This window comes from Phacochoerus africanus, chromosome 2 (genome assembly GCF_016906955.1).
Source record: "Phacochoerus africanus isolate WHEZ1 chromosome 2, ROS_Pafr_v1, whole genome shotgun sequence".
In the NCBI taxonomy this organism is placed as follows: Eukaryota; Metazoa; Chordata; class Mammalia; order Artiodactyla; family Suidae; genus Phacochoerus; species Phacochoerus africanus.
The window spans coordinates 9886375-9912476 of NC_062545.1; the positions used below are offsets into that span (position 1 = coordinate 9886375).

A 26102-nucleotide genomic window follows, 5' to 3' on the forward strand; every position below is an offset into this window, starting at 1 on the left:
CTTTTGTGTTATTAACTCCTCAAGCTTAAGTGCTTGCCCAGCTGTTCACAAAAGCCTCACTAGCGAGTGCCCGGCTCCACGGCCCCTTCCTGAGAGCAGCAGAGGGCAGGGTGCAGGAGGGAGTTATTCCAGAGTAGGGACCAGTTCTGAGGACTGCGTGAGCCTTGTGTTCGTGGTTGAGGCCCAGGCCTCCCGCCAGCCCTAATTCTGAGAATAACGCTCTGACCCTGTCTCCAAATATATTTTGGGCAAAAGCCCACATTTTCGGTGCACGTTGCAACTTAGAAACTGCTTTTCCAACTTTCCCTAGTTTTCTTCTTTTCCCGATAGCTGATTTGAGGACACTCACCGAGCGGCTGCAGCGGGCAGGGCTGTTCTCACAGCTGAGGGACACGTCCTGCCTTCGCTCAAACTGCTACGCATCACAACTCCCTGGGGCTGAGGGGGAGCTGGGTAGACTCTTATTGTCAACCGGGACCTTAAATTCCCGGGGCTCCCTGGGGTCAACAGCGTGGACATGCATTTCTGACGCGGAACGGAGCGGATCATCCACTCTGACCACAGGCACCCAGACCGAGGCAGGAAGGGGCCACGGGAAACGTTGGTCTTGGGCGTTGTAACTCAGTTTTCCCAGTAACAGAAATACTTGGACTGTAAAACACCAGAGGCAAGGTGACGGTGCTAAACGGACAGTACTGAGGTGCTTCAAGTTCTCTGGAAAGAGATCTTCAGAAAACAAGACGGCTTGTAAACGGTGAAGTCGAGAAAGCGTTTCTGAGAAACACCAGATGAAAAGCTGAGAAGGTGCCCGACCTCCTCAGAGGAGCCGCTGGCCTTGCAGGGCCTCACCGGGTGGCTGGCGAGCCTCAAAGGGCCTCAGCACTGCACGTCCTGCGGGCGGACGCAAGTGCTCACAGGACCACGAGGGCTGTGTGTAGGCCGGGGACCTGGCTTTGCTGTGGAGGCAGTGACGGTTTTACTACAGTTTCCTAGCAGGCGTCATCTTCACTTGGGATATTCCTGGTATTTTCAGAAATGAGGAAACTCTGGGAATTGTGCCAGATTAGCTCATTCTCTCTAAATTATCCATTAATGTCTAATTTAAATAAACAAAATATAAAGAAGGTGCTAAAATTCGAATGCCTTGCTGCCAAAAGTGACTTAGAAGAATATGTGTATCTATCAGGTTAAGAACCTCCTCGACAGGAGGATGCTGCTCGCGGAAGACAAAACAGACATCAACGCCCAGGAAGGCCGAATGTAAACGGTGCATTTGGGGCCTGGTGCCACTAATTTTTCTACTGTTGCCTTATCTTCCTTTTTGAAAGACATGCTCATTTCAGGCTCTGACTTGTCTTCTGAGAGTAAAACCGGTAATGACGGTGAAAACCAGACCTACTGTTTACCCGATAGAGCACTCTGGAGACTGACGAGGAGAGGATGGGCTGACGTCCTTCTGAGGAGGGAGCGTATTGTTACGAAGATAATTGCGGAGAAGGAGGGGAATCAGAACTCAACAGAAAGTAACCTCAGTTTTAGATCAGCAACTTTTTGAGGATGAGGCCTGTGTTGTTTTCTCAACAAGCAATTAGGGCTACATCACGGAAACAAGGAGTTGCTCCTTTATTATTAATAACACACGTATGAAGAGCACTTACCGCAGTGTCTGCTGCATGAATGCTTAATGAATAGCTGCTATAATTATTCTTCCCATCACCATGGGCAACGAAGGACCGTGGGGTTGCATTAACCTCACAAATGCGCCAGGAAACAAATAACGGGATCTTAAAAGACGTTTATCATATTAAGGTCTTGAAGGACTAAGATATTAAAATTTCTACAACCTACTGCAATGCATTTTGTAGGAACGTTTTTACCTTGTGGTCCATACTGGCTCATCTGTGGACCGTAAGTCCCACTTGAGTTACTCTGCTGAAAGCTACTGATTCCAGGATGCATCTGGCCTCCAGGAGAAGGATGAGGCGACATGGATGGTCCTGTCTGCTGAGCTCCATACTGAGACATCTGAGGGTTTCTTTGTGTGCCTGCCATAAAACCTACGTGGGAAATAAAGGGAAATATATAAATGCAGGTGACAAAAGTGGACATGGAGTTGTGCGGGAGGTGGATGTGAGGAGGCTGGCAGGATTCTTGTAAAGAACATCTGAGACATCTCCAACCCGAGATGGAGGATGTGACAGGGCCCCTGGGCTACCCTAGCCCTGAGCCTGGAGGCTCTTTCATCGGAGTTCCTGGGAACCCAGATGGATTGTGCACTTGAACGAGGGGAAGGCGAGAGGGAGGAAGGGCAGCTAAGCGTACGCACTCTCAAGCTCCGTCCTGCGGGCCAGACAGGCTGTGCACCCTCGGGCCTCTGCCCACTTCCCGCTGTCTGGGCTGTGAGGCCCCGGCCCGCACACACCCCAGCCTTCTCCCAGGCCCAGGCCTGCGCCCGGCGCTCCCCAGGCCAAACCTGCTTTTCTCCCCTCTGATCACCCTGGCTGTTACCATGCTGCAGCCTCACCACCTGACACCGACTGTCCCTTAGGGGTGAGCTGTGAACCAGCAGGGTCTGAAGAAGGCCAAACCCACTCTGCCTTCTTCTCCCCAACTCCGCCCTCTCCTGTTCCCTCCACTGAGATTCTTCTTCGACGGCTGGTTCCTCCGGCTCCCTTGGGCCACCCTCCCTGCCTGCGCCACTCCCCGCCCTCACTCTCTTCCCCACTGTATGTTTCATAAGCTGCAGTCATCTTACTTTATTTCTGACTCAACTCAACCTCTGTCGCCCACACTGAAGCGTAAGCCCCATGAAGGCGCGGATCATGCCATGCTCCCCGCTGCATCGTCAGGGCCCGAGGCGGCCTCAGCATCCACGGGCGGAATGAACGAGCCTTAAACTCCCCTGTGCTCCCCGAGCTGAGCACAGCAGAGGAGGGGCGCAGAGGAGGGGCTCGCAGGTAGTCGTCCAGATGGAGAAAGCAAATGCGTCTTTAAATGGCAAAGGAGTCTAAGGTCAAGGTCCAGCCCCATCAACAGTGGTTCAGAGAATGAAGGGCGAATACGCGTTTAGACAAAGAATACCCCAAATCAAGACACAGACAAATCAGCAAATCAGCAAACTAATACAGGGCAGTGTGAAGAACAGCTCCCAGAACCCGGGAGTTGGAGTCAGTGAGAGTTCATGGTTGTCGGCTGAGGGCTCTGGCACAGGGAGAGCACGGGCGGGCAGGTTTCGGCCTCCTCCACAGGGGCACCAAGAGCAGCAGCTTCCAGAGAGGGTCTCCTGAGGATCCCAGGTCAGCTTAAATTTAGGGGGTTAAGTCAAGAAGGGTGTTTACAAAGGCCATGATTTACATTTCAGTAAGGAAAAAAAAAAAAAAAACTTCCAACACGGCTTCTGTCTAAAGAGATAGACATAAAATACAACTAAGTAGAGCTGTTCCTTATTAGCCTACTTCATTTATTTATAAAGATAAGTCTTGTGAAATTGGGCTCAATTGGCAGCTCCCAGATATAAATCATCACAGAAAATGTTTGCTTTTTCAAATCTGAAAACAAACAGAAATCAGAGCGCTAAAATTACTATAAATGATTCCATCTTAAGATGTAACATGAAATATTTATCTAAGCCTTACTATAAAATTCTCAAGAGTTTCACGTAGGGTCCTGTTTAATAAAAAACATGTTGAAATTCCACGCAGATTGTGTAAGTTTTTCTTCTTTCTTTTGGAGAATGACTGTTTTCTTTTTCATTAGTTTAAGGAAAACAAAACGCGTCCTTTTTTTTAGCATCAAATTTCAACTTCAACCATGAAAGTGTCCATGTGAAGGATTTAGAACCTCTGATGATAACAGCACATCCTTAAGTTATTGCTGCTCTGAGACACTTAGTGTGTGTGTGTGTATAGGCTTAAGGTTTGTTCAAATGACTTCTGAGGATTCTTATCTCAACAAGTTGCTTCTTTATTTCTAACTTTTTACTCAGTCCTTAAACACACACACATACACACCCACAAACTCCCCCCACCCAGCGACCATGATCCACTTGAACTATCTCACTCATCACTGGAATTTTGCAGAAAATCAAGTCTGAGACAAGGCTCCAGAAGAGGTGGTGTGTTAAAGCTAATCCAAATGGAATCAGATTCCATCCACAACTTACAGATAAGGTTTTATGGAGCATGGAATCCATCTCCTTCCATAGAAATTAGGATCGGAAAGATAATTTTTTCCTCTCTGTACGGTTTTGCAATAGCACCACTTACAAGAGGTTCCTGAAATCTTGTTTTATATTTTTGGTGAGACTCGTCCTTTTCCATGTATTTCCCAAGACAATGAAAGGAGGTGACATAATTTCCCTGACTCTTTTCTGAGCTACAATCATCTACTGGCAGTCAGCTGGGAGTAGAAGGCCTAGATCACAGCCTTGTTCGTGTCAGCTCAGAATCTAGGAGGGGAGACAGACGGGTACAGGATAAACTGTAGCATGTGTACTCATCAAAGGAGCTGTGTGACCCCTTAGGTGAGTCATCATTTGTCTGAGACTGAGTTTCCCCATCTTTTTTTTTTTTCTTTTTTTTTTTCTTGCTTTTTAGGGCCACACCTGTGGCATATGGAAGTTCCCAGGCTAGGGGTCGAACTGGAGCTCCAGTTGCCGGCCTCCACCACAGCCAAAGCAACACAGGATCCAAGCTGTGTCTGCGACCTACACCACAGGTCATAGCAACGCCAGATCCCCAACCCGCTGGGCGAGACCAGGGATTGAACTGGCATCCTCATGGATACTAGTCAGATTTGTGTCCACTGTGCCACAATGAGAACTCCAGTTTCCTCATCTTAAATGCAGATGAGGCTGTTGTAGAGTCAACTGAGACAGCATGTGAGAGGGTCTGTAACGTGAAATATGATACTCAAGGACATTAGGATGATAATTTTCTGGTTCATAAACTGCTGTATCTTTTAGCTCCTGAATATCTCACATTCGGATGTAGTTTCCAACTAGAATGAACAAGCTAGTTTTTCTTTCTACATTTGTTTGTTATTTAAATATGTGGGATCCAAGTGGATAAGCAGTGAGATCCTGCTGTAGAGCACTGGGAACTATATCTAGTCACTTGTGATGGAGCATGACGGAGAGTAATGTGAGAAAAAATGTGTATGTGTGTGTGTGTGACTGAGTCATTTTGCTGTACAGTAGAAAACTGACAGAACACTATAAGCCAACTATAATGGAAAAAATAAAAATCATTAAAAAATAATAAATAAAATAAAAATAAATAAATGTGTGTAACTTTCCACAAATTACAAAAGGTTAAAAGGACATATACCCCTATCTCCTACCACTGAGATCCCCCCACCAAAGGCAAACGGTTTTTAATACATTCTTTCAGGGATATGCTGTAATTTGTTTGTGTTAGAGTATGTACTTCTGTCATCATGAGTAAAGGTGAACAATTTGTTTTACAACAGTTTTGACTTCTTTTCTACAACTCCTTATTCTATTGGCCCACTTTGCTGTTGGCAACTGCGTCTTGCAGATTCAGCTCCTATTACCATAATAAATAGCTGTGTGCTTCACCAAAACTCTTGTATCTGCAGTCCTATGGAAATCTGGTCCATCAGTCTGATTAACACTGGGAAAGGCTGTATACAGGAAAGCAGTGTGATCTGATTTGCATTTTTGAAAGCTAATTCTACCGTAATATGAAGCATGAAGAAAGACTGAAGGAGAGAAAGGCTAAAAGTTAGGAAACCAGTTAAGGTGGTATGTATATTGAGACGTAATATATAATCAGAATTAAATGCCAGAAGTAATCCTGCTAAAAAAGCCTTCCATTATGGTATAATCATATTTTTTAAAGATTACTGAACACCATCCTAATCTAAACAAACTGATGAAAAACTAGAGGACAGAAGTTAATGAAAAAAGAAATATTTCTATGTTTCATCCTAAAGATAGGAATCTGCAGGTCTACTATTGGTTTCCTCATCTGTAAAGTAGGGACAAATATATCTACCTCGCAGGGTTGCTCTGGGGATTAAATGATGACACCTGTAAAAAATGTATAGCAGTGCCTGGCATACAATGAGCTTTCAGTAATTAGTAGCTATTACTAGAATTATATATTCAAAAAAGGAAGGCAAGAGAGGCAGAATGGTGTGACAGAAAGGGAACTGACGAGGAAGCTGGTCCCAGGCCTTCCACGTTTGCTGTGCAGAATACGGCCATAAACCTGGCCTTTCTGGCCTCAGTTTCCTCATCTGTTCAATAGGGAGAGGGACAACATATAACACTTACAGTGGCACTTCCAGCTCTAGTTCTCTTTGATTCTGCCTGAAGCTTTTAAGAAAAATTTAATTCAGGTTTGTAATTCGCATGTATATTTATTTGGGGGATATTTTTCATTTTGTTTTACTTTAACCTTTACTTTGAATGAAATGTTAAACTGCTTCCAAAATGAAAATTTCAACCAATAATTTTTTGATTGTATTTTGCTTACTTTAGAAAGTTACTATAAAATGGCAGCTTGTAACAGTTTATGAATAGAAAAACTAACAGCTGAGAGAATGAAGCTGCTTTTCAAAAAAGTTGTGGCATTTTTCTAGTACTAAGCCAACTGAGTTTAGAAAACCAAACTAGTAAGGAAAATTTAGAAAGTATAAAGTGAATTTCCCATATATTATAGACGTGTATTGAATTACTAGATGCATTATGGAATTATATGCCCTATGTAAATAATCTAACAGGGAAAATTCAAACTTTGGGCAAAAGGACTAATTTAGAAAATTATTATTTACATTATATGAAAGGATTTACTGAAAAATCTTAGAAACTCTATATGAAATATCACTTAGACATTTCATCCATAACATGAATCCATAGAACATTTATGTAAATGGATTTACTATCGAGTCCTTCATTACATGCTTATGCAATCACAAACACTTGCTCGACCAAACTGCAAAAGAGGCGCAAGCTGGATTCTGAGAGAAGAGGTAATGTATTGATAGGAAACACACAGACACACAGACACACCTCACACTGCATCTGTTGGGAATCAGATGTGGGTTAGGGGCTGCCTCCGCCATCCACGGTGTGGACCCACGTTCTCTTGTATGAAACAGTGAATGCACTTCCTATCCGGGCTTCCAAGATCATTCTGAGAGGCAAATAAAAATATACGTGAACGTGCTTTTCTAAACTGAAAAACACGGTGAGGAGGCTGCACAAAGACATTACTATTGCCTTTTTAGCGACGCCACAAGCTCTTCATTCCCTGCGTGAGTTCTGATCTAAGCTATCACACTGGTAACTCAATCCGCAGTAATGATACACAAATCTTCTACCAGCATGCTCCAATTTCACTCTTGCATTCACGGAACTGCAGTAAGAATAAGACAGCATTAAAAAAAAGGGAAGAATTTGATCGTTGTCCCTGAAGAATCACAATTTAGTTGAACAGAAAATAAAACCTGTCAACAGGGACAAATGATAAACTAAAATCACAAAGCAGCCGATGACGAGATGCCCGGCTGCATGCCAGGCGCTGGGGACGTAAACAATGAGCAAAACAGGGTCCGCCCCCGTGGACCTCGCGCGCTAGGAGCGGAGACAGCCGCCCAGCGGACAACTTAGACTAAGCATGTGCCGAGTACAAGAAAAGAGAAGTACAGAAACCACGAGGCTATAAGAGGACCCAGTTTAGACTGGGGATGAGGACATTTCCCTGAAGAAGTCCTAGTTAGGCTGAGGCCTCAGCTGAAGGAAAGATGCAGACACATCTAAGCAGGTCCAACTGAGACAGAAATACACCTGACCAGCGAGGTGGATGCCGCGATGCCTCTCCTCGGAAGCGGACGGTCCTGCATTCTGCTGAGTCCCATGGGCCCTGGGCACCCTCATCTGGTCAGGGCGGGTCGGTGGTTAGTCCAACATTTACAACCCCTTTCCTGAAGGCTTCTCTTCGCCCGCTGCTACCTGTCAGCCAACTTCGGGAAAAGGCTCACCCTCTCCCACAGCAGCCCGCCACACCCGTGTCCCGCCCTGACGGAACTCCCTCCCTTCCGAAGAAGGAAACGTCCCCTCGCCCTCCAAGGCCAGGGCATGATGCTCCAAACCCCATCCTTTCTCGTCTCTCCACAGGGATGTTCAACAGCCTGCGTTCCAAGACTAGTCACCGGCCTTGACTGCTTAACAGAATGAACCCAAACGCACTAGCCCAGCCATCAAGCCTTTTCGGAATGTGACCCGACCTGTTTCTCCAGCCCCATCACGGCTGGCCCATCACGGCTGGCTCAACCTCTCTGTCGCCCTCCCCCAGACCCTTCCACCTCCCCACAGGCACCAGGCTGCTCCAGACCTGCCCATCTTCACACAGTTGGTTCCTTACGAAGACCTGGAAATGTGCTCCTCACCAGTCTAATAACATTTGCATTTAACTAGCAGATATCACGTGCTAATAGCTTTGTCCATTATTAGCTCATTTAAACTTCAAAACAACTATGAGGACACTGAGGCTCGTAGAGGTTAATTCGCTTTCAACATTTCAAACGTTTTCAATCACAACCCATACTAAAGAAATATATTTTGGGAGTTTCGGCTATGGCTCAGGGGTTAACGAACCCAACTAGCATCCATGAAGATGCAGGTTCCATCCCTGGCCTTGCTCAGTGGGTTAAGGATCCAGCATTGACGTGAGCTGTGGTGCAGGCTGGCGGCTACAGCTCCAATTTGACCCCTAGCCTGCGAACCTCCATATGCTGCAGGTGCGGCCCTAAAAAGACAAAAAGACAAAAAATATATATTATACTATACCATGATTCAATGTGCACGTGTGAGTATATGTAAATGTTTCTTTATTCACATTCGGTATTCACACAGACACACACTGTAAGCCTCACAAAACAATTTCTGTCCTGATGATGTGTGATGTACTCTGAAATTCTATATATATTTTTTCAATTAAAATGGCCCAGGGGGCCATTCCCCTCCTCTCCTCCCTGGCTCTGCCTCCTGTTGCCCTCCACGGCATTCCCCGGCCTTCCAGGAAAGCAGACACCCCCCACACTCCATGCAGCTGAGGTAGAGCAGTTGCCACACTGTCATCATTATTTGCTGGGGTGACCGTCTCCCCCCACAGTGTGAGCACCGAGCCTTTAAGAAACACACCCCTTCACATCTGTCTCCTCAGGACCGAGCAAGGTGACTGGCACAGAACTGGAACCAAACAGGGCACGCGTTTCATGAATGAGAAAACGTCTCCATTCAGTACCCATTTCCCATTACTTTGGGAAAACAGCTGAACAAACAGGATGGTCTGGCTCATTTGCGAGTATATTCGGGGAAAGGAGGACAGCTGTTCAAGGAAGGAACGACCGACAGCTGACGGCCTCACCACCGTTAGAGCTGCTACTTCCATCACCTACATAGCTGCTAAATGCAGAGCCTCTCTGTCCATCTCCTCCGTCACTGCAAATTCAAACTCTGGCTCACAGTTAGATGACTTCAGGCAAGTTAGTTAATAGTGGAACCTCAGCTTCCTTCTCTGAAAGGTGGATGACGCTTCAGCCTAACTCCTAAGATTAAGTGAGAAAAGGCGACCTAAAGCATACAGCTCAGGGCCTGCACACGGAGCAGAGGCCCCATAAATGACAGCTCCTATTTTTCATGTTATTTTTAATACAACACAGTGTTTACTTTCCATCTGAGTGGCTCCAAGTTTTCAAACTGGTCCTCCCTGCCAGGCTTCCCTTGAGCCCACATTCTCCACAGCAGTCGGAAAGCACTACAGATCCCTGGACGGGGGTTAATTCACGGAGCGATAAACGCCACCTCCTGTGGGCCTCCCGGCCAAGGGCGTGGTGCCCTTCCCCAGGCAGCCGGCGGCAGGCCGCTCTGGGTCGCTGTGCTGGGCCTGCCTGTGCGGCCCCTCCTCCAGCAGAGCCGGGTACAGCTACTGGCGAGCGTCCTCACGGAGCTGGCTATCCAGAAACCAAGCGCCCTTTTCCCGACAGCTGGTTCCAGAAATAACTGGCTGGCCACACTATCTGGCTCAGAACACTGAAGCTCGTCAGTCTCAGGCCACTTTTAACCAACAGCTAGAGCCCTGATTAGCTCCGAGTGGGTAAGGCTCAGTGTACATCCTTCCCAGTTCTGCAGAGTCCCCGGAGTCTGCTTATGAAGAGAGAGCGGGAGGGGAGTGAGGGGGAGACGGGGGGGGGGCGCGGGGGGGGGGGAGAAGAGAGGTAGGCGGGTAGATACAGATATCAAGATTCCTGTCGGAGTTCCTGTTGTGGCTCAGTGGTAACAAACCCAACTCGTATCCATGAAGATGTGGGTTTAACCCCTGGCCTCGCTCAGTGGGTTAAGAAACTAGTGTTGCTGTGATTGTGGCAGAGGTCGGCATCTGCGGCTCCGATTTGACCCCTAGCCTGGGAACTTCCATATGTTACAAGTGTAGCCCTTAAAAAAGCAAAAAAATTCCTGTCAAGTGCCCAAAGAGACTCTCAACATAAAGAGCAAGGATCTTGATTTTTGTTTGTTGCCGGATCCCAAGCCCCATGATGACGACCAGCCTGATAAACACTTGCGCAATGGTTGACTCAATCCATTAGGTTTTGTGTGGGTTTGAAGGGAGATCAGAGTCTGAAAGAAGACTATTCCCTTTCTGGCTATAAAGAAAAAAACCCCAAGACCTTGGCACAGCATAGGGGTCCTGCTCTTCTGCTGGGGGCTTGTGCGATGAATGCCTGATCTTGGCCAGGCTCATTTCTAGGACCTAGTAAAATGCTAACAACTTGTCTTAAAATTTATTCCAAAGGCGCAGGGTTTAGATATTTAGTTATGATTTTTTCTTTTCTTTTTTTTTTTTTTTGCTGCACTTGCAGTATGTGGCCAGGGACAGAACCTGTGCCAAAGCAGTGACAACACTGGATCCTTATAACCAGTTGAGCCACCAGGGAACTCCATAATTCGATAATTTTTTGAATGCCCGTTTCCATGTATCCAACAGATGACGGCAAGATTGGTGGTGGGGTTGCCAGGACCTTACCTGGAGTGATTCCGTCTGCAGGTTAAGAATGGTTTTCATTAGGGTCATTCTCCTATTAGGATTATTTCTATTAATTTCAATGGAAAATTCTAGACAAAAACAATCCATTCTGTTACGCAGCAGTGTAAGTCATGTTAGGTCTAGGGAAAATGCTACTTCAATCTTTATATAGAGACCAGCATTAAAGACTAAGCCAAAGAGACTTTTTTCCCTTAACATATTTTTTAAATTCCTCACTGCTGTCTTGAAATATTGGAAAAATGGCCTAATAGAGAGTTAGCATTTCTAAAATGTTTATCTATATTCCTATGAGAAAAGTGAGTTTTTAGGACTTTCGAATATTTTCTTCAGCACTGTATTATTTGTGGTTTATTAAGTAGACATTTTTCCTGGTTTTAAAAAATGCTATATGATTCTCTTATCTGAAAAAAAGAAAATTCTTACAGAAGAGAAAGATCCAGTGTTACTGTCCAAACCTGAGCAGATCAAATAAAAATTAAGCCAACTGATTTATGTAGTCATTATAAACAAACCACATTTTCCATATAAGAGATGAATATAGAATATTTTTATGTAGTATGAATGAGGAAAAATTATTTACTGGACAAGAGAGAAAGATACAGTTTTTCTTTAGAAGTACTTTAAAAATTCTCAAAAACAAAATGAAATTATACTTAGGTTTTAAGGCCTATCTGGAGGAATGGTATATACAAAAATAGAGAAGACAGCTCCATGAACCCAAACAGGCGAAGAGAGGTTGTCACAACGTCAAAACAGTCAGTGATGGTTAAAGGACCATCCAATGAAAATGTACCCCTAAGTTCAAGGGTGTTATAAAACTGATTTAGAAAGGAAGTCAAATAATGGAGCAAGCATAGGGAATTTCAGAAAATTAAACTGGAAGGTATTTTAACATGGACCTGAGCCTCCAACTGTATAACCTTTTCCTCTTCATGCAAGACAACAAATTCTGCAAGCACTGGAGAACTTAAATCCCGTTGGAAAAAAACAGCATGAAGCACAAAGCCCCAATGACGGTTCATCCCATCCTCGAAAGAGGAAACAGCGAAGAGAGAGCTAGAGGGTGCAGGAGAGCGAGTGGGCACAGAGCCGACCTCACAAAAACGTGCTTCCTGCATCAGAGGGGCCTCTTCAGGGCGGAGCTCCAGCACTGCTGGGACACCGACGAAAACCCCAAGGTTCCCTAAGCCACCAAGAGCAAGGCACGCTTTTCCTTTGGCACACGGACAGTTTATTTTCCTGTTGGCATCTGTTAGGAATTCCCAGGATAACTGCCTTGTTTCTTCAAGCCAGTTCACTAAAAGATGTGTCTCCACACGTGTGAAATAACGGTCACACACGGTGCCACCTCGGCGGAGAGGCTCTGACGATCAACAGAGTGATTTCTCATCACAAATAGGTGTCAGATTCCCATCAGGAGAGAAAAATAGATTTTAAAGAAAATCCTTGTTACATTTTAATATCTTCAGTGTTTATCTGCCTGCCTGCTTCTCTTCACAACATGAGCTGCTTTGAGGAAGACAGAAACTAACGACCCGTTCCAGGCTGTAACCCAGGCCCCCAGGGTTCTCCCAGCTGCGCCATCAGGTTAACCGGCAGAGTCGCTCCCTCTTCCCTTCCTGCCACTGCAGCGCCCTGTATTCAGGGGCACAGACGAGAGCAGCTAGGGTCTCCCCTCCCACCCCTACAAACCTGCTGACATCATCTCTCACTGGGGAAATCAGAGTCAGGGGAGGGATCAGACTGGTCACGCAGGCGGCAGGCGGGGACACAATATCCAGCCTTTCGTTATACGGTCCTTTGCTCTTTTAGCTGCAAGGAGGGCCAAGACCACTGTGTGTGTGTCACTATGTGCTGGAAGAAGCAAAAGAAGCCACCTCTCAAGGCTTTCGACCCGGGTCTCACCTCCGTCATCTGTGCCCGATGCTTATGCTCATTATCACTATTTGGACAGTGCTTTGCCATATATCACTTTTGGATACAAGGCCGCATTGGACCCTGCGACAAATCCATGGGATAGTCGATCCCCATTTTACAAATGAGGAAGCAGAGACTGAATTAACTGTCCAAGGTCAGCAAACCAGTTAGTGCTGAAGTCTGCACCTAAGCCCAGATTTTACGGTTCCAGATTACCTAAAGATTAAGATGAGGAAAAGAAGGTACGTTAGAGGACCTGGAGCTGTGACACTGAACAAGGCCATGTGGTCCTGGCCCCCCCAGAGCTCTAGCTGGGGCCAGAAGGCCACTGTTCATCCCAGCAGGGGGTCCCGAGCAGGGGCACGGCTGGCCTGCTCGGGGACGGCCCGGCCTGGGGGCAGCACTGTAACCAGTACTGCTTCCTCCTTGGTTCACTCAGAAAACACAGACTCAAGGACCTACAAGGTGCCGGCTGTTTTGCAGACATGAAGCATTGCTCAGACAGGCAAGGGCAGAGATGAGGAGCGGGTGGCAAAGGGGTTGGAGAGGAGAGTCTAAATGAAGACCCCAAAGGGGCCGAGTGCGGCAGGAGGCTGTGTTCAGAGGCCGTGGTGTGAGGAGAGCCCGGCCAGAAAGGGAAGCTGGCTGAGAGGAGAAGGGGTCTCAAAACCGAGGGCAATTGACACAGCCTTGCCCAGAGGCAAAGGGAAGCTCTTAAAGCTTTTGATGGAGGGAATGACATGATTTTGCCGAGCTTCTGGAGAGACCATTCTGGAGGCAGCATGGCAGGTGGACAGGAGGGGAGCAGAGCTGAGAGAGGAAAAACGCCTGGGAGGTGTGGATGGTACTGGGATGGGATGGTGACAGCGAAGAAAGAGAGGGGGGCGGAAATTCCCAGGGGTGCAGTTGGCAGCATGGGACTACAAGTGTAGGGCGGATGGGAGAGAGAGAGAGACAGCCAGGACCTTCTGGCTTCGGAAAGCAGGCAGCAGTCTTTCATTGAGGTACAGACGCAGAGCACACAGGAGAGAACGCTGTTATAAATAACTGTACCTAACACACGATGCCGAATTTACCTAAGATCCAGATGTTCTCAAATACCTTCCCTAAAGAATAATGAGCCAATTACAAGTGAGTGTTAACTATTAAAAGCAAGCTGTAATTGGCAAATCAAAAAAAAAAAAAAACTATTGCATGCACAAAAGTAACAAAATATTTCTTTTAAAATATTCTAATATTTGGACTGATGATTCTTCGATGAATAGAAATCGACTTTTATTGCATGTGATACTTGTTTTCCAAAAACAGATCTCTGGAGAGTAGACTGAGCAGGAATTTGACAATAATCCTAATGCAATTCCTATACTGTTACTCCTTCCATTACTGACTAGCTTTGGCTTGGTCCATGATCCAGCCCAGAGGCAGAGTTGTGGGGCTGAAGAAATGAGAAACAGCTTTCTAGATATTCTCTCTTGTATAGTACCTCCCATTTGCGTTTATTTTTGTCTGTCAGGGATTATAAAAAAAGTATCCTCAATTAAGAGCAGAGGCTAAATTAATTGCTTCAGGGGTGGGGTAGACTATCATTAATGGCTTAATGCATTGATCTACTATGTATACAGAGAAATGCTTGAGGAAAGGCAGCTATTTTCTCTTTTTGATAACATCCTTGTGCCGAAAGGCAGTACTGTTTCATATTTAGTACGCTCACAATATAACTGATAAGAATACCTTTATATGCAAGAGCAATTAGAAAAGTAGATTAGGAGATCATTTCTGACAACTGGTGCCCTCTATGAAACATCTCAGCATCTGCAGGTTTACTGTCATATTTAAAACTTCAGACTCTCATAGAAAGAGGAACAAAACAGTTTCTGCCTCGCGTAGAAACAGAAAAAAAAAAAAAATCCTACTTCCAACTCCATAACAATCATCTTGGTGGTCTCCTTTATTTCTAAATCAATTTGTTAACCTGTTCCTGACAATTGAATTAGGTCAACTACGATGTTAAAAAATAATTTAAAAAATTTAAAAACTGTTATTTGGTGTAGATATCACTAGGAAATAAACTAGGAGCATTAACAACTTTTCCACATTTTTACTCATCTCCATCTAAATATTCCTGGGTTATAAAGAGCACCCTTAGCCTCTGGACAATTCACTTAGTGGCAATTTTCCAGGTGCAAGCACTCCAGCTCAGGCTGACATTGTATCTGTTTGATTGAAGAAGTATGTCTGGGAAGAATGGAAGGCAGAAATGGTAGCTTTAATCTGGTGCAAGATCAAAATGTCTACAGAAAGAGAGAGAAACACTCCACTCTACAGCAAATGACCTATCACGGTAAAACTGAAAGAAGACATATCAATATGGTAAGCTTTCTTTCTTTCTTTCTTCTTCTTTGACCACACCCCTGGTGTGTGGAAGTTCCTGAGCCAGGAATTAAACCTCAGCCACAGCAGCCACACAGGTCGCTGCAGTGACAATGCCAGATCCTTAATACACTGCCCCACAAGAGAACTCCTGGCAAGCTTTCTTAAGAACAAGGGATATTCTATTCTTTGGTTGTTCTGTACTTTGAAAAGATCCAAAACTTCCGAGTGGTTGTGAACGCTAAATTCCTTCCATGGTCCAGGTCCATCTTAGCTGAACATCTATTATATAGGAGGTGCTGTTGCAGGCACAGGGATGCAGAGCATAAACAAGATTCAGTTCTGGAGTTCCCGCTGTGGCACAATGGTTATCGAATCTGACTAGAGACCATGAGGTTGGGGGTTTGATCCCTGGACTTGCTCAGTGGATTAAGGATCCAGCGTTGCCGTGAGCTTCGGTGTAGGTCGATGACTCAGCTCAGATCCCGCGTTGCTGTGGCTCTGGCGTAGGCCGGTGGCCACAGCTCCGATTGGACCCCTAGCCTGGGAACCTCCATATGCTGTGGGAGCAGCTCAAGAAAAGGCTAAAAGACAAATAAATAAATAAATAAAAATAAAAGGATTCGGTTCTGGCCCTGAAGAGCTCAGTCTAATTTACAGTAAGACACTGGATTTATTTTAAGAGATCTCGTTCTTGCCCTTGGCATTAAAAAGTAAGGGAAAAATTTGCCCTAAGCAAATAGAATGTGCTTAGAAATTTGATGAAGAATTCTATTCAGATGCTGAAAAGAAGCTAACATAGACCACTAAAGGGAGGGAATAAGATTATACCAAGGCAGTTAACACTTGGGATTAATAACAGAAGAAAAAATATAAGGATAATGAAGACATATTCTATTCAACTGGTCTACATATGTTAAGTTTGAAACTCCTACTTTTGAAGTATACAAATTCTGATCCACCTTTTCATGGTGGCACATAAAAGGAACATCGAAACGCCTGGCTGAGCTCACCCCATCTGCCACACACTTTTTCTGGATAATGGCACTATTTACATTTATAAAAATGGAGCTACTGATAAATACCACTGAATACCAGACTCCAAATATGAGAATTATGTGATTCATTTGACATACAGCCCTCAGGAACCAGGTTTGGCTGGGTATTAAATACTCGAACTACAGAAAACGATAACATTTTCTCATTTCTTCCTTGTCCTGCAACTACAGAGTAAACACGCCACTTGTCCAGTTGTCTTACTTTGGCACCACCGATACAGTGCAGGCCAATCCTCACTCGGGTACAGGAAGCCCCTGTGCTTTGACTACAACGCTGTTTCAACAGCTGAGAGAGAAAGAAGAGGTCGTCATTCTGGCTGGACAAGAAGCAACGGTGGGGGTGGGGAAACTTAGTAATTCTGGAAGATTTCACCCAGCAAACCTCTGTACAGATCTGACGGTCACGGAATGATGCCAAAGAACTGCCTCCAGCGACAGAATACATTTTCCAGCACATCACAGTCCTGTAGCAGCATCAATTCTGCTTGCAACCCATGTCCAAAAGGGAAAGTTCTTAGTGCTTCTGCTTTCAGCATATCTCAAGGACTAATTAAATCCTCATTACTACCTTCTAATTATTCAAATACTATGGGATTACACTAAGGAAGTCCCTGCTGGCGCACTAGATGAAAAGGGTTAAATAACCTATGTTGATTTTGAGAATCCAGATCTAGTTCAGACCTTCAGAAAACCACCAGCATTAACATGAATATTTAACTAGACACCACTGTGAAAATTAAAAGGGAATTCAATTAAAAGGTTTTCAAAAAATTAATTCTGAACCTCTCTACATCTGTCCAAATAAATAAGCCTTCTTGAAAGGTTTTCACCTAATTGCTAATCCAATAAACTAGAAGGGCATTTGCTAGTTTCATTAAGCTTAACATTTTACAGGGGTTAAAAATGTGATCATTTTGATGTTAATAATAATTATACTTATTTAACTATTCAGATGACTACTCTATATTCCCTCCAAGTCCTCTTGGAAGACAGGACAACCCACTAATAAGATATTTCCTATTGCGCTTTTCAAATTTATATATAGATAGATACACATGTGATAGATTAAGAAATAAACATCAAGCTAATCTAAACTTGTTAGCTACAATTTTCTTGTAAAATGTATTTCAGTATTTTAACGTTAACTGTTCCTCCGATGCCTTAAGTCACATAATTTAAAATACTTGATTTTGGGGGTGCTTTAATAGCAATTCTGTATGTTGTTATATGAAGTCTATAGACAGAAGATTTGGTTTAAAATAAAAAACCAATGGCAAATGTGTTACAGACTACTAAGCTGAAGTTTTGATCTTTAAAAAAAAACTTTTATCAGTAATGAAGAAGTTAAAAACAAAGAATTTGAACTAATTTTCTTTACTCAGTTTGTAAGAAATACCACATAATATGCAAACAGGAGAGTACTAAATCAAGTTTTATCCTGGAAAGTACATGAGATATAGAGGAGATATAAGAAAAAAGAGGCCAACAAATACCTTAAGTGTCTCCCTTCTTTTTGTAACCAGTGATGACCATATCCACATGTAACTTTTATAGACAGACAACAGAGAACTATAGAAATTCAGCTATTTTTGCCGACACACAATGTGGGAAATGGATTTGTGACTGATGTCCTTTGACACACTCAACACCAGAAGCACCTGATAAAGAGAGTCTTGAACTGAAGCGGGGGGGGGGCCGTGCAGGGCCTGGGATCTGGGGAGCATCGGCTGCGCTTAATCTCGGGAAGTTAAGTGTGGTTCAGAACCCCGGGATGGCGTCAGATGTGCAGCACTTCCTGAACAGGGGACAGAGTTTATTACTAAATGTTCTCCCTGAATGGGAACATAAGAACCAAACATAAAGGGATGACAGCAGAGCAAGAGTTGAGCTTCTTGAGCCTGAAGGGACCTGGCTCCAGGGTGGGACGTCGGCACTGCTGTCCCCCGTGCGGACTTTGCGGAGGGCCTAGAGAAGTGCGCCTCCCAGGGAAAGCCGCCTGCATCTCACTGTGCAGCTGTCTCCGGGCAAGGGTGTTTCCAGATCTTTTGCCATTAAAGAAAATCTATCTCCTGTGGATTCATTAGGGCAAATGTGTTTAACTGTGGAATCTTACTCTCTTATCTTAATCTCCCTTGTTAAAGTTCGTGCAAAAAGAAGTGTTTAACTGGGTTATTTTAGCACTATGTGCCTTACCAAGGTATGGTACAGAAGCTACGTGCTTTACCAAGGTCCATGGTTTCTGAGAAAGAGTAAAATTTTTAAAATAAGATGCTAACTCACCAATAGACTTTTTTTTTTTCCTTTCTGCTTCTTTCATCACTTCCTTAAATGAGGGAGGGAAATGTATCAATTCTTAAAGTATAAATGAAGCTACCTTTCAATACATGGGAATCAACATTGGGAAACTTTCTAGCAAGGGTTTTCTTAGGTTTACTTTGCACTGTATATACTATTGGTATATACACCAAGTGACAGTAAAACACACACACGAAAAGTTTTTACTGTTGTATCAAATCATTAAATGACTGTGTCATGTGCCATTAAAACATGCGATTAAGTGTCACTAGGAGCTAACGTTTTTTCCTGATTTTTTTTTTGGCTGCACCCGTGGCACAAGGAACTTCCCAGGCCAAGTGCTGAACCTGTGTCACAGCGGTAACCAGAGCCACAGCAGTGACAATGCTGAATCCTTAACCTGCTGAGCCACCAGGGAACTCCTTTTCCTAGATTTTAACAACTAACAAAACCATTTTTAAAAAGTACTTGCTACCCAATTTTAGAGGAAATTTGACTCATGCATGGCAAAGCATCGTCCAACAAGTCATTTTAAAATTTTTCCTTTTCAGGGTTGTCCAATCAACAAAAGGCCCACAAAGGAGGCACAGAGTTGCCTCCAGCAGAGCCTTTCAGGGGAGTTTGAGGAACACGTTCATAAAAATCAACTGAGATTTAGCAAACTACAGAGTGCATATTTGCTGTTTGAAGAAAACGGTCCATATAACCAGCCAGATTATCATGTATCTACTACTTTACCAAAACCACTGCATACATTAAGAGGGGAAAAACCCCAAATAATATTTACATAGTGGTTTCCATATAGTGACACCAGAGGAACACCCTGGACGTTGCCTTGCAAATGTATTCATTTAAGTTGAAAGTCTGATTTACCTACAGTTCCTGTCATTGCATCCTTCATATTTGGTTGTCTACATTTTTAAGTTCCTTTGGCACTTATCAGGTGGAAGGGTCTGGGGAGACCCCAGAGGATGTGGAAGGGGGTTCTTTTTTTCAGTTTCAGCAACAGAGGTTGGAACTGCAGGACTTCCAAGTAAGGTACCTCTTAGCCTTTGCTGCTTGTAAAGTGAGCACAATTCTCCCTGGAGGAATGATGTTACAAGGTAATGGTGAGGATTAAATAATAAATATCTTCATTTTGGCTCTGGGTCTGGCCCAAGTAGGCTTTCAGTGCACTGAAGTGGGGATCCTTTTTCTCCACTTCCTTGACCCCGCAACCTGTACAAGGTAGGTACAGCCCATGGCCAAGCAAAGGAGTTGGGGAGAATTCCCCGGGCTTGGCTTTAGCAGTCTCCATGAACTGCAGTAATGTCTTCCAGACAACCAGAGCCATGTGAGGGTTAACACAGAACAAGAAGTTTACCGAGAGGATGAGATACAAGACTGATTTACAGGAGGCCCCAGTGGGAAGTTTAGAGAAACAAACGTACACATCACACCATTATTAAAACAAAGTATAGTATCGTTTTAAGGCGCCCGTTCTCCAAGTATGGTCCTCAGGTCAGCAGCATCAGCGATATATGGGAACTTGTCAGAAACACAGACTTTAAGGGCTTCTGCACCTAGGGCATAGTGAATCAGAAACCTGGTGGCGTGGCCTCACAATCGAGTTCAACATGTTCTCCAGGTGATTCTGGTGCCTCCTCAAGTTTAAAAACAATTAACTATGCCTTTATTAAAACATATAGTAGTATGTTGGGAATTAAAGTATAAGTATATGCTAAATTATAATACAAAAGTTAAATGTGTACAGTATTGGAAATTGAAATTTCATTTTATTCCTACTAAACATTCTTTTCAATACCAATGATACATAGATAAGGCTAATCCATCTTGTCACTGGCATTACTTTCTAAATAACATGCTGCTGAGTTTGTAAAGTAACTGGAAATTTATATTTACAATTGTAATAAGAAGCAAATCATCATCTCTATAAACCACATAGAAATAGTTATAAACATTAAGGGTCAAGAGCCTTTAAATATCAGCTACCAAGCCAGCAGGCAGGTGTGAGAGAGGAAGGGGAGGGAAGGAAAGTGGCATCTTCCACTCGAGGTGGGAGGGAGCAGGTAAGCCTTGATCCCCAGGCAGCAGAAGCAACTTGGCACAGCAGCAAATGCTGCAGTGGGCAGAGAGGTTGTGGTCTACACTAACCTGGATTAAAACCACCACCACCATCGACAAAAACAGCTTTACTTCTGAAGGGGAGAAAGAAGACAGAAGCAAACACATGAAGCCCCAAGGCCTTAACCAAGGCAAGATATATGGAGGTCAACAAGCAGAATTGAGTAAAAGGTCAAAGAGCTTGCAGATGTGCGACAACCTGACCGCCCAAGGGCTCCAGGAAGAGCTCACATTCTTTTTTTCTGGATCTGGCACTAACTAGCCTCTGAGAAGGAGGTCATACAGCAGTTCTACAGTCCTCAATTTCTTTATTCATAAATTGAGGTGACTGGACTCTACAATCTTTTAAGTCGGCTCCAGGTTTATGCTCCTACAATTCTACTATACGAGGTCTTACTATGCGTTTAAAATTTCACTGTTAAGTATCATGGTAGTAAGTAATTGATCAAAACAGCTAAACATACACACACACTACAACACTCTACCTCATTAAGACCAATATCCAAATTGAATCATTAACAGTCATTTTTACACAGCTCGATCAAATATCAGACTACAGACGTGTGTAAACTGCACTTCATGGTTCTACCCGGACAAATATATTCTTTGCATCTTGAACTGTGCTTTGGTAAAACCACCCAACCTGCAAGAAAGCATTCTTCTTTTCAGTATTTATTGTTACATGTAGATTCTTTTTTTTTTTTTTGTCTTTTTGCTATTTCCTGGGCCGCTCCCAGGGCACATGGAGGCTCCCAGGCCAGGGGTCTAATCGGAGCTGTAGCTGCCAGCCTATGCCAGAGCCACAGCAACACGGTATCCGAGCCGCATCTGCAACCTACACCACAGCTCACGGCAACGCCGGATCGGCAACCCACTGAGCAAGGGCAAGGATTGAACCCGCAACCTCATGATTCCTAGTCAGATTCGTTAACCACTGTGTCACGACGGGAACTCCATGTAGATTCTTATTTATTTTTTTCACTTCATGACGAAACACAACATTCCTTTTAAAAAATTATTTATAAGGAGGTGCATAGGTAAACAAATTCACAGAAGCCTTAAATATTCAAAACACCAAGGTACGCAGAAGACCAACCTCTTTCCTGCGGCATTGGGGACTGGCTCAAGGCAGGATGGGAACTGGATTCTGACTGGCTCCCAGGTGGCTGAGGAGGCATCTGACTGCCTGCAAAACACAGGAAGGGGAGTGGGGATGGGGAACCGTTCGCATTAATATTGCAATTGTGCAAAACCAAGACAGTTAAATTTATGGCATCTTCATGATCACAAAAGGTATGGCTCCACAAAGAAAAATACATAATAGCTCAAAGAGTGACACTTTACCAGTTGTTGGGGTTTTTTTGGTAAAATAATGGGAAAAATGCATAAACATATTTATCAAATGACTTCCTGAAAAGTTCAATTTCTTACTGTATGAGGGAGTTCCCATTGTGGCTCAGCAGTAACAAACCCGACTAGTATCCATGAGGATGTGGTTTGATCCCTGGCTTCACTCAGTAGGTTAAGGATCTGGTGTTGCTGTGGCTGTCGTGTAGGCTGGCAGCCGTAGCTCTGATCTGACCCCTAGGCCTGCGAAATTCCATATGCCCTAAAAAGACCAAAAAAAAAAAAAAATCTTACTGTATGAGTTTCCAAATTCACAGATAAATTACTTTGTAGCTGAAACCTCCTGACAGAGTTATATAATGCATTTAACAAAATCCAAGACTGATGAATTAAACTCATCCTTCTTAGATTAAACTAGTTCTTGAATGGGTAGAAATGCATAGCATCCAATAATTTTTCAGTGGTAGTATTTATTCAATATAGTACTATCAGCTGATTTCTAAAAAACATGTTTAAAATTAGGCAATCGGAGATTGAATCTTAGAAGAAAACCTCAATTAAAAAACATAAGACGGAGTTCCCGTCGTGGCGCAGTGGTTAACGAATCCGACTAGGAACCATGAGGTTGCGGGTTCGGTCCCTGCCCTTGTTCAGTGGGTTATCGATCCGGCATTGCCGTGAGCTGTGGTGTAGGTTGCAGATGCAGCTCGGATCCCGCGTTGCTGTGGCTCTGGCGTAGGCTGGTGGCTGCAGCTCTGATTCGACCCCTAGCCTGGGAACCTCCATATGCCTCGGGAGTGGCCCAAGGAAATAGCAAAAAGACAAAAAAAAAACAAAAACAAACAAACAAACAAAAAAACATAAGACACTGTGAGTTCTCATTGTGGCTCATTGGGTTAAGAACCCAAAGTAGTCTCTGTGAGGATGTGGGTTTGATCTCTGGCCTCATTCATTGGGTTAAGGATGCGGCGTTGCCACAAGCTGCAGCTTACGTCTCAGCTGCAGCTCCAATTCAACCCCTAGCCTGGGAACTTCCATATGCTACAGGTGCGGCCGTAAAAAGAAAAAAATACATAAAATATACTACTATAAAAATATAGTGTACATTATCACTAAAGAAGAAATATTACTCTGTATCTCTTTTGATCGTTTTTTTCTTCTTCTTCTTCTTTTTTTTTTTTTTTTCTTTTTAGGGCCATATGGAGGTTCCCAGGCTACGGGTCAGACCAGAGCTGTGGCTGCCGGTCTACACCACAGTCACAGGCCCATGAGATGAAAGCTGCGTCTGCGCCTACACCACAGCTCACGGCAATGCTGGATCCCTAACCCACTGAGCAAGGCCAGGGATTGAACTTGCAACCTCATGGCTCCCAGTCGGATTTGTTTCCGCTGCACCACAACAGGAACTCCTCTCTTTTGATCTTTATTGCTAATAAAGCAACAGCATCTATTTATCATCTATTTGAATTCCATTTATTTAATTTTTACTGTTTTTTCAAACTATCAGCTCCCAAGGGATCGTATCTTTTACTCCTTTAATCCCTCCATTGGCATAACAAATATTTAATAAATCTTTCTTATTTCAATGGTCCTTAATCTGAGAATATGAATTAAAGCGAAAGGCACCAACTATTTTATTAATTAAAGAGACAATATATCATGTGAAGGCTAGAGACAGGATTTTGAAATTTAAGACTCATCAGAAGCACCAGACAATCTTGACTCACCTTCCGCCTCAGAAGTTTAGGTTCATTTCTAAGACTAAAAGTATTAGGGAAGAAAAATGGCAGTTGAACTTAGCACAATCCTCAAGGCGCTAGATCTCATGGCAGGAGGACCGTGCTATTTTATCTTCTAACCTCCCCCTTTGCTAAAATAAATTAGAAAGACAGAAACACACACACCCCCCTCCCAGCCCTCCGGTATGACAGTCTGTGATCGTGCGGGATCAAGCTAACTGCTTTGACACCCTAGGACCTACTCTTGCACAGTTTTGAAGATTGCTAAAAGGAGTCAAACTTATTGCGTAGAGAAGGAAATTAACGCACTAAAAATTACCACCACTTCACCCCGGTGAGGGTCACAGTGCAGAGCCTGGTGTTTTCAGGACGGCATCTCCATCAGGCCAGGCAGCCCGAGTGCAGACCAGGAAGAGCTCCGTCTCTCAGGACTGCCCCTCGTTACGAACTCTAGTAACAGCTGTATCTGTGACAGCCAGGGAGGCAGGAAAGTGATTTTCTATCTATCTTAAAATATAACTAAAACAGTCTCAAGCTGTTTTTTGGGAGTTCAAGCCTCTCACTTTTAGAAACAATGAAAACTTAAAAGTATTTGAATACGGCTGGGTTCAGCAGCCACTCTGATTTTCATATCAAATAAAAACCAAGACCTGAATTTATAGACATGGAGAAATGTGTTATGAAACCAGTAGGAGTTGCTCTTAAGTCAGGGCCACATCAAGTAGGATAAACGACCTTGACAAAGAGCACAGAATTTGTTTAACCATTCGTTTACCCTTAGACACATAGAGTAAATTTGTATTTGTACCAAATAATTAAATATAAAGTAAAAAGCACATTCTGGGTGAAAGGAACTTCAAGGGTAAACACTGCCATCAACTTGGCTCCAGATACACAAAAGTTGCAGTGCTTCCTATGAAATACCCTAAGGCCCCCAAGCTCCAGTCCATTTAGAAATTTAAAGCACTCTGCAGCCAAATACTGACTTTTTAAAATGTCACTGGGGAATCAGCTGCAGTAAGACAGTAAGTGCTTACATTATAATGATTGTTTCTGCATGACAGACTGGATTCATAGACTCATGACAGTAAAAACAAACAGTAATTCTACATTAATACGGGACACCACTCCGTACACTATGCATGCCCCAGGCACTGCTCTTATATACAGTATTTCAAGTAAAAATAAAAAAAGGCTGAAGAAATCCATCTCACGAGTTCATAAAATACTGCCATATTCAAGTGGAACTGCTAGTTATCTGGTGCAATGCTAGCAGAGATCACTCTTTAGAGCAATGAGATATCTACTCTTTACTAAATGCACCCTTTAAAGAAATAAACAAGCGTCTTTTCATGGTAAACACAGATTTGCCCAAACTGCTTTAAATTCTCCATTTGTTTCCAACCTTTGCCTTTCTACCAGTAGTTTCACAGTTACTAAGAAATCACTTTATCCCCCACAAGCACAGATATAAGCATAGTCAGAGCAGATGAATCAAAACATATCTGAAAAACATAATATAGAAGACTCTATCTGTCCATATAAAGAACAAAATTCAAAGCCCTTTGAAACAAATGAGTTGAGTAAATACCTTCTAAACCATAAATTTTTATATGACTTTTTTTTTTGCCTCTTCTAGGGCCGCTCCCGTGATATATGGAGGTTCTCAGGCTAGGGGTCTAATCAGAGCTGTGGCCGCTGGCCTACGTCACAGCCACAGCAACTCGGGATCCGAGCCACATCTGCAACCTACACCATAGCTCATGGCAATGCCGGATCCTTAACCCACTGATCAAAGCCCGGGATCGAACCCGCCACCTCATGGTTCCTAGTCAGATTCGTTAACCGCTTAGCCACAACGGGAACTCCTACATGACATATGTTTAAGTAAAACTTTTTAAACAAAGTTTGGTAATTATTTTAAAAGATAATATTGCCATATGTAGTGAACAAACCAAATTTATGAGAAGGGTGAAATATTAAAACAGTCTTTAAGAAAGTCCCATTTTCCCCATCTATGTCTATAATGATGTAAGCACAATTGGGAGAAAAAACTATCCTGTGAATTAGTAAATTCTGGCACCTCACACTGATGCATTTATTCTTCAATGACCGTTTACATAATTTGTTGAAAATTCTGGTGCAACACACTAAAAAATGGAACACCAATAAGTCACCTA

At 43.6% G+C, this 26102-nt stretch overlaps 1 protein-coding gene across 8 annotated transcripts in view; it reads right to left on the minus strand.

Annotated features, from left to right (window-relative positions):
- Window positions 1-26102, minus strand: part of ARID1B (AT-rich interaction domain 1B) — a 439972-nt gene that overhangs the window by 81645 nt on the left and 332225 nt on the right. For 7 of the 8 annotated variants that reach the window (XM_047769863.1, XM_047769862.1, XM_047769858.1 and 4 more), the window contains 2 exons: window positions 21933-22022; window positions 1878-2057 (listed from right to left, as the gene is read on the minus strand). In XM_047769863.1, the coding sequence (XP_047625819.1) occupies window positions 1878-2057; window positions 21933-22022 (270 nt within the window). The remainder of the gene's footprint in view (window positions 1-1877; window positions 2058-21932; window positions 22023-26102) is intronic. The other variant, XM_047769859.1, reaches the window with a different exon arrangement.